Source organism: Camelus bactrianus, chromosome 21, assembly GCF_048773025.1.
Source record: "Camelus bactrianus isolate YW-2024 breed Bactrian camel chromosome 21, ASM4877302v1, whole genome shotgun sequence".
NCBI classification, from domain to species: Eukaryota; Metazoa; Chordata; class Mammalia; order Artiodactyla; family Camelidae; genus Camelus; species Camelus bactrianus.
Genome location: NC_133559.1, coordinates 3,702,414 through 3,716,959, shown reverse-complemented (window position 1 = coordinate 3,716,959; position 14,546 = coordinate 3,702,414). Strand labels below are relative to the sequence as shown.

General features: G+C 44.9%; 1 protein-coding gene and 1 long non-coding RNA gene across 2 annotated transcripts in view; one reads left to right on the top strand and one right to left on the bottom strand.

The window, feature by feature from the left end:
- The window catches only part of ACP6 (acid phosphatase 6, lysophosphatidic), a 36,929-nt gene extending 25,228 nt beyond the window's left edge, over window positions 1-11,701 (top strand). Inside the window, exon 10 of the mRNA XM_074349333.1 lies at window positions 11,400-11,701. Within this exon, the coding sequence (XP_074205434.1) occupies window positions 11,400-11,444 (45 nt within the window). The 3' untranslated portion in view covers window positions 11,445-11,701. The remainder of the gene's footprint in view (window positions 1-11,399) is intronic.
- On the bottom strand, window positions 3,051-14,295 carry LOC123612199 (uncharacterized). Its single transcript, XR_006719408.2, has 3 exons — window positions 12,377-14,295; window positions 6,504-11,481; window positions 3,051-3,648 (listed from the first exon to the last, which is right to left on the bottom strand). It is a non-coding gene; the product is annotated as an uncharacterized LOC123612199 (long non-coding RNA).
- Between the last annotated feature and the right edge of the window lie 251 nt (window positions 14,296-14,546).

Sequence of the window (14,546 nt, the reverse complement as noted above, 5' to 3'; positions counted from 1 at the left end):
CATAAGATTTTGTGAAGAATAAGCATGTTAAGTGTTTAGAGCAGTGCCTAGCACATAGGAAATGCGCAGTAAGCATTAGCTACGTGAGCAGTGGTAAACGTGTTCTCCTCTGCCCCCGACCCTGCTGTGATCAGCAGGACCCTCGTCTGGTTTGTTTATTGCTGTGTGTTTCTCTAGCACATAGATCACGAGCTGGCACATAGTAGGGCCTCAACACATATTAATCGAGTGAATTTGCTGAATTAATAAAGCAATTCAGTGGTCATTCTCCAGGGAGGTGTTTCGTGTTGTACGGTAGGCCTCTGCCCTTTGGACATATTTTTCAATGGTTTGCATAAAAATACAACTGAATAAACATATAGAGTGCAGGCTGGTCACATACACTAAAGGCGCAAGGCCGGGAGGAATAGCGTATGGGATGCCTGACTGACTGCGTGAATGAATGAATAGCTGCAAGCGTGTCAGATGTGTCCGTGTTACCTTTTGGGTCCTGGGCCAGATATTACCACATGGAACTTACTGGGGATGAACACAGAGTTCTTGATCTCACAGTCAGCTGCCCTTAACAGGAGAGGGGTCGTCGTGAGCAGTTTGCTCAGTGTGAATCAACAATATGCTGTGTTCCTCAAAATCCCGCATGTGCCGTGGCTGCGCCGGTACCGGGGTGAAGGGAGTGCTGGTCCCGCTTTATCCCGCACGGCTCGGCTCGGCGCACACCCAGACATCTGTGCTCGGATCTGAGAGCCAGACCTGATAGCCGAGGGAGACAGACATGCCAGCTGGAGAAGGACCATCGGGGAGAGGCATGGAGGGGCCGAGGGCACATCAAAGAGTTAATTTATGTGGGCCCCAAGGACCACGCTCAGACCAGTATGCCAGCTACTGGGACATACAAACTTTACATCAATATAAGGACACACTTTGGGCTAATCAGAGCTGCCATGGATGGACCAGGCTACCTCTAAGGGTTCCTGTCACGGGAGGATTTTAAGCTTACGCCAGCATTCAGCCAGAGTGTTGTAAAGGGTCACACCGCCAGCCAGGTGGCAGAGACTTTAAAGCCTCTGCCCACCCTGGGAATCTGTGGCCCTGTGAGGTCACAGCACCCTTCATCCCCTGTGAACAGCCTTAGTCAGAGCAGGACTCATTTTGTTTTTCATGTGGTCAAGGATGGGGTTTGGTCCTCTAATTTGATGATTCTGAACTTTAAAGAAGAGGGCAGTGCTTGAGAAACTGGTGACCTCAGTATAACCCTATTAAAAGTGTTGTTACCATTACCTGGGCCTGTCACATGGGACTGCGAGCCTCCAGGGAACAGCAGCCCTGGGAAGCACCTTCTTGCTGCTGCTCCCACCATCCCGTCTCGGAATCTCTGCTCTGGAGCTTTGCTCTCTAAGGCTTCTCTGTGTTACCTTTAAGTGCCAGGAGGGCGGCAGGAAGGCTCCCTGGGTCTTTCTTCTGAAAGAAGAAGCCCAATTTTCCAGCTCTAGCTAGAAGCTGCCTACTGCCCAGCCAGCACACATCTTGTGAGCTTTTGAATTTACTCACTAGAGCAGCCATTTCAGATATTTTTTTTTTTTGCATTGCAAGTCCTGGGATGAATCTCAAAAATGCTCTGGTAACTCAGCTTGTACTAGGCACATGCACGTATGTTACCTGGTATCAGTCTCATTAAAAACTCTGTGACATTCAGATGTAGAGCTGCTGGCTCACAGGGGTCCAAGTCAACGACCCAGGGAGAGGCAGAGGCAGGGCTCAGGCTCCCACCTCTGACCTCGAGGCCAGCTGGGTGTTCTCCCACATCCCCGCGCGCGTCCTCCGGGATGTGGCTTTCCTTTTGCTTTGCCTCCATCACCACCTGTGGTCCCGTCTTCCTCTCACGTTCCAGTTCCTTCCTTTCTCCACAGCTTCCCTCCACCTGCGCTCTGGTTCCTCTTCTGTTTCTTGTGATCTTCCTGCCAAGGATGGCAGGCGTCCCCTTGCATCCTCAATCCCTTCTACTCAATTGATTCCTTCCTTTCTGTCTTCAAATAGTAATATTTTCATTCTCTTAAACTTTATTTCTGCTTGCTTTCTGGCTGTCACCTCATTTCTCTTGCCTAGTACTGCCAGACCTACTGCGTGTCTGTAACTCCGTATCTCCTTGTCTCCCAACTCAGACCCTTTCCCCCGATACTTACCCTTGCAACCTGGCTTCCATTTTTTCTGCTTTACCAAAACTGTACTCTGGAAGACCAAAGTGTCATTGGTCTTCAGTCACTTCTGAGACCCGTTCTTAGCCTCCTCACGTTCCTTGATTCCTCAGTAAATTTGGCCCTGTGGCCCACCTCCTCTTTCCTGAAAGCCATTTGCCCACCCGCTCAGGATTTATACAACCCTGTCCCTTTGTAGCTACTCCAGTGACTGATTCTTTTTCATCTGAACAACCATCTCCTCATCAGTTACATGAGAGGTGGGCTCGACCATTTCTCAGCATTCTTCTTCTTCTGTGAATTTCAGTTTCTTTCGCTGGAACTTCTTCCCGCTTCTGACTGTGCCAGTCCTTCCTGACTTAGTTCTCAGCCCTCCACACGGCTCTCTTTTCCCTCACACCCACAGAGAGATGTTCTCTACTCATCTCCACTTGGAGGGATTCACATCTCCATAGCCGGTCCAGATCTCTCATCCGCTGTCCTTATTTCCAGCTGTCCACACACAGATGCCACATCGTCACTTTATACTCAGCACCTTCCTCAACCCCTAACAAGCACTGCTCCCCAGCTACCCCAGTTCTTATCCATGACACCTGAGGCTGGGCTGGGCTGGGCTGGGCTGGGCTGGGGTGCGGAGGGGAAGCCAAGGGCTTTTAAGCTGTATTCTGAGAAAAGAAATGAAGAAGTAAAATCTAATCCTAGGTATCTGGGGGAGAGGATTTAGTAGAGGAGACAGGCAGAACACCATTAAACTCCAAATCCTTCTATCCTTCCTTATAAGTCTTTCCTAAAAATGGAACCGAACCTCAAGTCAAAAATGGCCAAACATGGTTAGGAGGGATCAAGCCCTTCAAGAGGTGAGCACATAACACCTGGTTGCTTTTAATGACTTCAGCTCTTCATATCCAGCGAGTAATACCCCAAGGTACATAAGGAAGTTACCGGTGTCACTTCAGAGAATTATCTCTGAGAAATTAAGATGCTGTCAAATTTTTAGGCTCAGAGAGCCAACATACAAAGGCAAATGTGGTCCTTGTTGTTTAAAACCCATGAAACGTTAGACTCCAGAATCTGCAGACCACGAGCCCGTTGGCCTCCAGCAGAGCCAGAGTGGACTCTGAAACAAGTACAAGTCTGCGCGCACTTAGGGAGGAAAGCAGTGACGGCCGTTAAGAATGGGCAGTTGGGTGACCTATTTCTTTTTTGGTGGGAGAGGGTTGGAAGACCAGTAAGTCAGAGAGTCCCAAGAAATGAGATAAAATCCGTTTGGTCAGTTGCTGTTTCTCAGTCTCACATGTCAGCAGCTGCCTTTCCTTCTTTCATGCCAGAGTTGTGCTTGTAATCACTGTTCAGTGTCTGACTTCTTCAGTCAATAGACTACGAGTTTGGTGAGGGCAGGGTGGGACCTCTCCTGAGCAGTTCACTGCTGTATCCATAGCTCTTAGCTTTGTAGGCACTGATTAAAAGAATGAATAAAAGAATTAATTGCTCAATGGGTAGATGGAAAATGTGAGTTGGATGACAGCAGACTTATAAGTGATTACAAAAGTACACCGAAAAATATTAATGAATTACTGAATTGATGTCAATCTAAAGACTTGCTATAAAACTCTTAGAAGAAAACATAAAGGAAAAGCTTCATGACATTAGATTTGGCAATGATTGCTTGGATATGACACCAAAAACACAGGCAAGACATCATCAAAATTTTGAAACTTTGTGCTTCAAAGGACACTATCAAGAGTGAAAAGGCACCACACAAAAACTACTAGCGCTGATAAAAGAATTCAGTGAGGTAGCAGGATACAAGAGTAACGTACAGAAATCAGTTGCATTTCTTTATGCTAATAATGAAACATCAGAAAAGCAAAGTAAAGAAAAAGATCCCTTTTAAAAATCACATTCAGAAAAATAAAATACTTAGGAACAAATCTGACCAAGGAGGTAAAAGACTTATATGTGGAGAACTACAAAACATTGATTAAAGAAATTAAAGATGACTTAAAGAAGTGGAAAGATATCCCATGCTCTTGGATTGGAAGAATTAACATTATTAAAATGGCCATACTACCCAAAGCAATCTATAGATTTAATACGATCCCTATCAAATTATCCAGGACATTTTTCACAGAACTGGAACATATAATCCTAAAATTTATATGGAATCACAAAAGACTCAGAATTTTCAAAGCAATACTGATGAAAGAGAATGAGGCTAGAAGAATAACCCTCACAGACACAGAAAATACTACAGAGCTACAGTAATCAAAACATCATGGTACTGGCACAAAGACAGACATACGACTCAATGGAACAGAATAGAGAGCCCAGAAATAAACCCACAGACTTATGGTCAATTAATTGTTGACAAAAGAGGCAAGAATATACAGTAGAGAAAAGACAGTCTCTTCAGCAAGTTGTGTTGGGAAAACTGGACAGCCACATGTAAATCAGCAGAGTTAGGACACTCCCTCACACCAGACACAAAAATAAACTCAAAATGGCTTAAAGACTTAAACATAAGACAAGACACAATAAAGCTCCTAGAAGAAAACACAGGCAAAACATTTTCTGACATAAATCTTAGCAATGTTCTCCTAGGGCAATCTACCCAGGCAATAGAAATAAAAGCAAAAATAAACAGATGGGACCTAATTAAACTTATAAGCTTTTACACAGCAAAGGAAACCATAAGCAAAACAAAAAGACAACCTACGGAATGGGAGAAAATATTTGCAAATGAAACCGACAAAGGCTTGATCTCCAGAATATATAAGCAGCTCATACGACTTAATAAGAAAAAAACAAACAACCCAATCAAAAAATGGGCAGAAGACATAAACAAGCAATTCTCCAAGGAAGAAATATAAATGATCAATAGGCACATGAAAAAATGCTAAATATCACTAATTATCAGAAAAATGCAAATAAAAACTACAGTGAGGTATCACCTCACACCAGTCAGAATGGCCATCATTCAAAAGTCCACAAATGACAAATGCTGGAGAGGCTGTGGAGAAAAGGGAACCCTCCTACACTGCTGGTGGGAATGCAGTTTGGTGTAGCCATTATGGAAAACAGTATGGAGAGTCCTCAAAAAACTAAAAACAGACCTACCATATGATCCAGCAATCCCACTCCTGGGTGTATATCCGAAGGAAACTAATTTGAAAAGACACCTGCACCCCAGTGGTCACAGCAGCACTGTATACAACAGCCCAGACGTGGAGACAGCCTAAACGTCCACCAACAGACGCCTGGATGAAGAAGCTGTGGTGTATATGCACGGTGGAATACTAACTACTCAGCCATAAAAAAGAATAAAATAATGCCATTTTCAGCAACATGGATGGACCTGGAGATCGTCATTCTAAGGGAAGTAAGCCAGAAAGAGAAAGAAAAATACCATATGAGATCACTTATATGTGGAATCTTAAACACACACACACAAACTAGTGAACTTATTTACAAGAGAAAAACAGACTCACAGACATGGAAAACAAACTTAAGGTTACCAGGGGGAAAAGGGGGTGGGAAGGGATAAGTTGGGAGTTTGAATTTGCAGATACTAACTACTATATATAAAAAAGATAAACAAGTTAATCTTCTGTATAGCACAGGGAACTATATTCAGTATCTTGTAGTGATCTATAATGAAAAAGTATATGAAAACAAATATATGTATATGTATATGTATATGTATGACTGAAAACATTAAGCTGGACACCAGAAATTGATACAACATTGTAAACTGACTAGACTTCAATAAAAAAAGAAGCGTGAAAAGGCAGCCCACGGAATGGGGGCTACAAATCATGTATCTGATAAGGGATGGTTTCCCAGAATATCTAAAGAACTCCTACAACTGAACAGACACAAACAACCCAATTCAAAAATAGATGAAGGACTTGAATGGGTTTATCTAAATAAGATCCACAAATGGCCCATAAGCACATGAAATGATATTGAACATCACTACTAATCAGGGAAATGCAAACCCAAACCACTTCACACACATTAGGATGGTTATTTTAAAAAACAAACAAACAAAGAAACCCAGAAAATAACAAGTGTTGACAAGGATGTAGAGAAATTGGAGCCCTTCCCTTGAACATTCCTGGTGGAAATGGAAAGTGGCACAACCACTGTGGAAAACTATATGGAGCTTCCTCAAAAAAATCAAGCTTAGAATTATCATGTGATCCAGCAGTTCCACTTCTGTTCATTAAAGAAGTTGAATTACATTAAAGATTAATTAAAGAAAAAAATTTTAAAGGAAAAGTTAAAGTGGGGACTCAAACAGGTACTTACTTGTATACCCATGTTTATAGCAGCAATAGTCACAACAGCCAAAAGGTAGAAGTAACTCAAGTGTCCTTTGAGAGAGGAAAGGATTTTTAAAAATTGGATATATACACGCAAAGGAATATTACTCAGCCCTAAAAAGGAAGGAAATTCTCACACATGCTACAACATGGATGAACCTTGAAGAAATTACGCTAAGTAAAATAAGCCAGTCACAAAGGGGCAAGTACTATATGATAATTCCAGTTATATGAGGTACCCAGAGTAGTCATATTCATAGAGATGGAGTAGAATGGTGGTGGCCAGAGGCTGGGTGGGGAGGGAGAAATGGGGAGTTATTACTTATTGGGTATAGAGTTTCAGTTTTTCAAGATGAAAAGAGTCCCGGAGATGGATGGTAGTGATGGTTGAATCACAACGATGTACTTATTGCCACAGAACTATACACTTAAAAATGATTAAAATGGTAATTTTTTTTTTTTTACCACAGTACAAAGAAATAGGTTTAAAAAAAAAAAACCCAGTAATTCAGGATTTTATACTGGCCCTTTTGCCACTTGGATGAAAATCTTAACAGCTTTGCTTTTGATACAAAAATTAGAGAGAACCAAGAATGTTAGAACCAGTTTTTAAGGACTTTGAGATTCTGGAATAATAGATTAAAATTAATATTGAAATTAAAGAGGAATAACCGTAAAATTTGGAATTCAGGATAAAAAATAAGCAAGAATTATATAGGATTGGGGCAATGACTTATTTTACATGAAAAAGATCTTGGGGTTTTCATTTCCTGAAATTCCAAAGTGACCCCATAGCAGAAAAAAATTCTTTAAAAACATAAACTTTCACCTATTAGTAGAACTATGTTCAAATAAAAGGAAGTGACAGTCTCACTGTGCTCTGTGCTGATCAGACAGCACTCGGGCACCAAACGTTCTCTTGGGTTCTTCGTATTGTGCTTTCAAGGAGTTTATAAACTATAATAAAGCAGGATAAAACTGTGAGAGCTGTCTCTGAATAAAACAGACAAACAACAAAGTCATGCTGTACAGCACAGGGAACTATATTCAATGTACTGTAATAACCTATATTGAAAAAGAATATGAAAAGGAATATATATTTATAACTGAATCACTGAGCTGCATAAAAGAATCTAACACAACATTGTAAATCGACTATACTTCAATTAAAAAATAAAAATAAATTTTAAAAAAAAGCAAATTTAGAGACCAAAAGCCCAAACATCTCTTTTATATTTAGGAAAAAGGACCTGCAAGAAGAAATAACTGTAAGTCAACTTGATTACTGCTTTTGCTTAATATGTATTAAAGATTAAATAAAATATAAAATATATTAAATATTTAAAAAAAACTGTGAGAGCTGTTAGGGAACTCAAAATCAGGTCTCATGGGACTTGACTGATGGGCAAGGGGACTAGCCTGGGAAAAACAAAATTAAGGACAGAAGACCTTGTTTTCAACTATTTGAAAGACTGGCATCTGAAATAAGGACTGTCTCTATTCTGTATTTACCCCCAGGGGCAGAACTGGGATAGACAAAAAGCTAAAAGAAGCCTGATTCTTTGTGTGGCAGAATTTTCTAAGTATTAGAACAGATGACATTCACGTACCTGTCAGGAACACGGTTGACCCGTCGGTTGGTCCTTTCCAGCACCATGATTCTGGCTTGCTTCCAGTTTCTCAGTCTCAGAATCTCAACATCACTTTTGACCCCTCCCGCTCCTCCCCCCAAGTACCTAAATGACGTCTTAGGGTCTCTTCCATCACAGCTCTCTTGGCTCCACCCCTCACTCTCCATCGCGCCTGCCAGCAGCCTCACCTCCTCCACCCTGGACGGCGTGTGCAAGCCGCTACTCAGCTCTTCCCGCTTTGGGGCTGCTTCCTTCCATTTACTCTGCACGACCCTGCCAGACTCATTTTATAAAATATTTATCATGCAATTCCCCTGATCAAGACCAAACAGTGGCTTCCCATTTCAAAATGAAATTTCTTTCCTTGGTTTTGGGGGCCATTCTTCTTTTTCTCTCTTTTCAAGTTTCACATTCTGTGACTCAAACGATCTATTTTGGTTAAGCTGTTCCCTTCAATGTCAGCTGGCCTGTCTGTCTTCACTTGCTCATTCCCGTGCTCATTCCCTCATGTGTGTCATTCCCACGGTGTCCCGACCCCCAGCTTAATTAGAAGGACCGCCTCGTGTACCGCAACCACCACAGAATCTTTCCTGGCCACCCAAGCTCACACAGATCCTTCCTTTCTCTCATTCATTTACAGATACTTACTGAGCCCTCTCAGGATGCAGGTACAACGCTAGATGAACAAGCAGTGAGCCAGGAAACTGGTTCCTGACTTCGTGGAGTGGGTGAGAGGATAAATAATTGCTATAAATAATGACATAAACAAGACATTTTGCTACATAATGATGGGGTATGTGTGTGTGTCTGTTGGGGATGGGTGGGTGCTTTGACGGGGTGATGAGAAAAGGCCTTTCTGGGGAGGTAACAAAGATGCTGAGAGCTGAAAGGTGTGAAGGAGTCAGCCACCAGGAGGGCCAGAGTGGAGAGCATGCAGTGCAGGAAACCGGAGTGTGTGAGGGTCCCGCGGCAGGAGGAGCGGGGCACACTGGAGACCCTGGAAGTGAACAGTTTCGCTGGATCCTAGCAAGTGACGGGAGAAGCACGTGAGGTGAAACCGGAGAATGCCTGGGGCCAGCAGACCCTGTTAAAGACCCTGGATTTTATACAAATTATACTGGGAAGCCATTAAAGGGTTTTAAGGAAGGAATTGATGTATATGATTTATACTTTTTAAGATGACTCTGGCTACTATGTGGAGCATAGATTGAAGGAGAGCAAGAGTGGACGCGGAAGAAATGGGTGGTAACGTCAACTAGCGCGGTGGAGAGAGGCAGACGGGTTTAAGATGTGCTTTGGAAACAGACATAAAAGGATTTGCTTATGGTTTTATGTGAGGAGTAAAGAATTTAAAATGACTCCAGTGTGACAGGGTAACTAGGTGGATGGACATACGTCATTTCTTGTGATGGGGAAGTGGGGTGGGGGTGAGACTTGGTGGAAATTAGAAGTTAAGTTTAGGACTTAAGTTCGAGGTGCCTGCAAGACACTCCTGAGGCAGCGTCAGAGGTGCCAGCTGACTGTGAGTCTGGAGCTCCTAGGAACAGGCTGAGAGGGAGATAGAGAGTCTAGACTTGTGATCATACAGGTGGTATTTAGTGACTTGTGATGAGATGAGTTAGAAGAGTAAGCAGAAAGCCGGGACCAAGCCCAGGGCGTGCTTCTGTGCTGACGGGCATGAGCTAAAGGAAGGGGCGAGATGGACAGTGCAGGAAAGGTGGTGGGAGGCAAGATCACAAGACCAGTAACTTCGTTCGGTATGGCCCTAGTCTGTCTTTCTTGGCTAGTTTAGTTAATTAATTCAAAATGGACTATGAACATGGACAATGGCGATGCTGAGAACAAGAAGTGGCCGTGTTTTGCGACCTGTGTGCATCCCCGCCAGCGGACACCTCTTCAGTCAGAGGTGGGGCCCTTGCAGGCAGCTGTTACACTTCCCTTAAACTCCATGGTGCCCAGCACAGGGCGGGACACGCGGTGAATGCCCAGAGCTCCTTGACTAAGTGATGGCGAGAGCTTCTCCCGAGCCCTTGCTGAAACCATGGATTCCGTTAGCCGGTGCTAAAGGTGCTTGCTTTCCCTGGGCCCAGTGAGGCCTAGTTCATACTTTGTATGAAAGTAATTCTTATATTTCCTTATTGGTATTATTACACTTTTAAATAAAAATGAATATATTTAAAGGCCTTGCGGACACTAAGTATCACAGGAATGAAGAGAATTCTAGGGATTCTCCAGCTCATTGACAAGGAAAGAGCAGACTGATTTTTGCAGCAGTCTGTTGACATTTCAAAACTGCCATTTAGTTATTTACATACTGTGGTATATTAAAGGTACGTATACACTTGTATAAGTAAGTCTCTGTGTGTGTGTACAATTTTTTAATAGTTCAACTACTGACAGCTACAATAGAGAATTTCACCACAGCCTCGGGGAGCTTTTGCAGTTTGGAGAACAAAATAAATCAGTAATTCATGATCCCCTGTAACTGAGTACGTTCACTCTAGCAAGGCGCAGTCTGATGCCGGGGACTGAGCAGCCAGAGGCCAGCGCTCCGGAGCTGTTAACTCATGGCTGAAAGCACGTGCTTAGACCAGACTGATTCAGGGGGCGGGGTGGGAGTCTCTAGGCAGAGCAGCTCGTGGAGGAGCTGTGGGGTTTCTGTGTGGGAAGTGGGAATAATGAAAGCTCCTGAAAGCTTGGCCAAGATGAGAAATAAACACAGGCTCCCAGGAGTGTTCAACAGAAAGAACTTAGGCTGTGGCCAAAATAAATAAATAAATAAATAAATAAATCTTGAAAGTTAAATCCACCCTCAACACTAATTAATTGGACACTGAACACCACGGACTTTCATGAAGTCCTTTTTGCCTTTGACCCCAGCTCCAGCCCCGGGAGGAGGGATGAGGGTGGCCGTAGCACAGAGCTGTGGGCAGGTGGTACAGAATGAAGAGCTGAACTTCCCAGAGTCACATTCCCACCCAGTCCTGCCCAGCCCTGTCCAGTCCTGCCCAGTCCTGCCTCCCTCTCCCCGCTACAGGGCAGACCTGCACTTTCCTAGGGCTGGGTCTCCTTTTTTTTTTTTCACCTGTTCCCAGGTCCTCATAATTGCTTCAAGCTCTGAGAGGGGATTTTTCAAGGGAAGCCTGAGTTCTCCTGTGTGTTTGGTGAAATAGCTGAGTTTTTCCACGCTCTAAGTATGTGTGAAGAACTCACGTCTGTGCCGTCTCTTTACCTTCTTTTCATGATCACAGACTCGCCATCTTCCTCCAGCAGTCCTGGTTGCCAAGCACAGCTAAGCACGAGCCAGAAGGTGAACCGCTGAAGTGTGGTTACCTATAGGCAGAAGACGGAGCGCGTCTGCTACGGTGACCCAGATAAGGAGCCGCGTCAGGGAGAGAGAGGCTTTTGTATTTAAACAACCCTCATAGCATGCCTTCTTTTAAACTTAGTTCATTATTTAACTCCCTCCAATGGAAAATGGCCACAGACTGGTTTTTGTGCTTTATAAACTGTTTGCTTTAAATGTGTCATTAAAATTTTACCACCAAATTAAGATTCCATGACTTTTCTTAAATATAAGGGTTTGTGAGTTGGAAAAAAATTACTGGCCTAGGGACAAGAAAGGGGCAGGAGGCTCGAGCTATTTAAATGGCATAAGAAATATGATGCAGTTTCATATTTTTAAAGCAAAACTGATGAGCCTATGAGTTGAAAGATTTGGTAGAATAAGCGAGTTTCTACAAGTGATCTTCCTGTGGCTCCATCACCCACCCAAAGCCTGTCCTCCACCCCCGGCCTGTCCTCCACCCCCGGCCTGTCCTCCACCCCAAGCCTGTCCTCCACCCCCGGCCTGTCCTCCACCCCAAGCCTGTCCTCCACCCCCGGCCTGTCCTCCACCCCCAGCCCTCCCCCAGCACAGACATCTTTCTGCAGAGCCAATCTGATCACCAGATTCCCTGGCTTAAAACTTCGAGGTTCAAACTCCGTGGGTCACACCGGGTTCCCCTGTGACCTGCTCTCTCTCTCTCTCTCTCCCTCTCTCCCTCTCTCTCTCTCTCTCTCTCTCTCTCTCTCTCCCTGGGCTAATTTCTTATCTCCGCCTCCCTGGAAGAACCCACCCCACTTCAGCGGGCAGGGCTTTGCTGCCCCCACTTCCCATTTAAAAGCCCACCACCACCCTCCTTCCAGGGTAAAGTGAAAAACCAGCTTTGTAGAGGTCTCACTGTACCTTCCTCTCGGGGCAGTGGCACTCAGCCCACACCTTCACTGCGGCAGTGCTCGCATCTCATTGTACCGAGCAATTTCCACCTGCGTTTCCTCTGTCCGGCCTTCACAAAGTTCTTGCACACAACAGGCATCTCTCAGTGTTACTGAGTACATGAGCCCTTTGGTTGCATACAGCTCTCCTCTCCTCTCAGCAGTTCGAAAGCACTCAGAAAAGGAAAAGGAAGTGACCAAAGTGTAGGCAGCTTAAATGGAACACAGCAGCCACCCGGCCTGGGGCACCCCGGCCACTGGGAAGGGGAAAGCAAGAGACAGGACAGAGACCAGGACCCCAGCACCACTGCGGAGCTGCTGCGGCGTTCCTTGTTCGCAACAGCCAGGGTGGGGCCCGGTGCCAAGTGGACTTGTGGGGCCCCTGTTCAAAGATTATTAAGAATTCCAAAGGGTGACAGCAGAGCACTGAACCAAGCCCAGGAAGCTGCCCCGAAGACAGCAGTTGCATCACAACCACATCATCAAGGGTGTGAGAGCAGGGAGGCAGGGAGAAATTTGGGCTCAATTTTTTAAAGAGTAGCTTTAAAATATGTAAAATTATTTTAGAATTTATTACTTTCTCTTACCCCAACCCTTCTAAGACCCCAGTTATGTTTGCTCGTTTGTTTTCCTTTAAAAATACAGATTCTTTTAAAAAGTAAATCATTTGACTTCACATTGTTTTAGGGAAAATACTACATACTCATTAGTCCTTAAGAAATAACGCTATGATCCACACCTCACCACTTACCCCTGAAATGAAGTAACAGCACAACATTATTGCATTTCCTCCATTTAATCCCGAAGTTTCGGAGGGGCAGAGGTGGGAGAGATTGGCTGGCTTTCACAGGATTATGTCACCATGAAACGTCTTTATCACCCTTTCACTGATTTTTTTTTTTAAACTTGCATTATTAGTTCTCCATGCAAAAGCATCTGATCCCTCAAATGTGATTTTATTTCATAGCAAGATTAGCCAATTAGAAATTGTTACATTTAAACCCCAAGCGAACTTAGTTTGTCAGATGTCATCATGATGAAATGCTGGTATACGCTGACAATGTAAATGAATGAAGATTTGTGAAGGTGTCTTTTCCAAACTCAACTGCTTTGAAATGGGTAAGCTGACTTGCACTGCTGCAAGCTCTCCACCAGGGGGCGGCGCATGCAAAGTGCCATATCTCCAGCCTTTCCCAGCAGGGGTCCACAAGGCTCCTGCCAGCCTTTCGCTCCCTCCTTGGGACGGTAGCAAAGGGACCACACACCACCAGTGACCACAGCACTATTGGAAGCAGCAGGGAGGGGCTGCCCAAGAAGCCAGACCAGTGGACAAGTGCCAGGTCCCAACCTTCCTTAGTTATTGAGGGCTGTCATCTCACGATCCCCATGCTTCGCTGTTGCCCTGTTCTCATCTGTGTACTTCACAGCTGGAGAACCTAGGAATCGGGCTAAATTTATGAAACAAAATCCCTGTTTTACTCTTCTAACTTCTCCACAACATAAAATTTTCACTGCCCAGCACCATCTGAAAAGATCTGATTGCGTCAGGAATTCTTAAACTATTGAGCTCAGTTTTCTCATCTGCAAATGAGATGATTACTACCTACTTCCTAGGGCCCCTCAAAAATTAGCAAGAGAACGCACCTGGAGTGGAGGCGGCTGGTGGAGCAGGGGCTCAAATCAAATCTCCTCACTTTTGTGGTCTGGGGCTCTTGAAAAGGCAGGACTACTGAAGGAGGAAGAGACAATGACTCTCCAAACACTTCTTGGAGAGAGAAACACGCGGAGGTAAAACATTGCGTGGGACGCCCGCAGAGCCCGATCTGCGCGCTGCGGCCTGCAGCCGGCTCTGCCCACACCTGCCGTCCCCGCTCCCGCGCCCTCACCTGCGAACAAGCACATACAGACGCCCGCTCGCTCAGCTGGACGCCTGCAACCCAGAGAAATACACACATCGGAACAAATCTAACTGCACAGAACACAAACAGCTGGTCCCTCAGACACGCACCTTGCAGGACACACACCGCCGTGCTGGAGGCGTGTGCGGTGGGGGAACCGTGTAGACTGAGCGGGGCCGGCAAAGGGATGCTGGACAGGCAGCGACGGCGCGGGCCGGGGGGGGGGGGGGGGCGGGGCGGGGC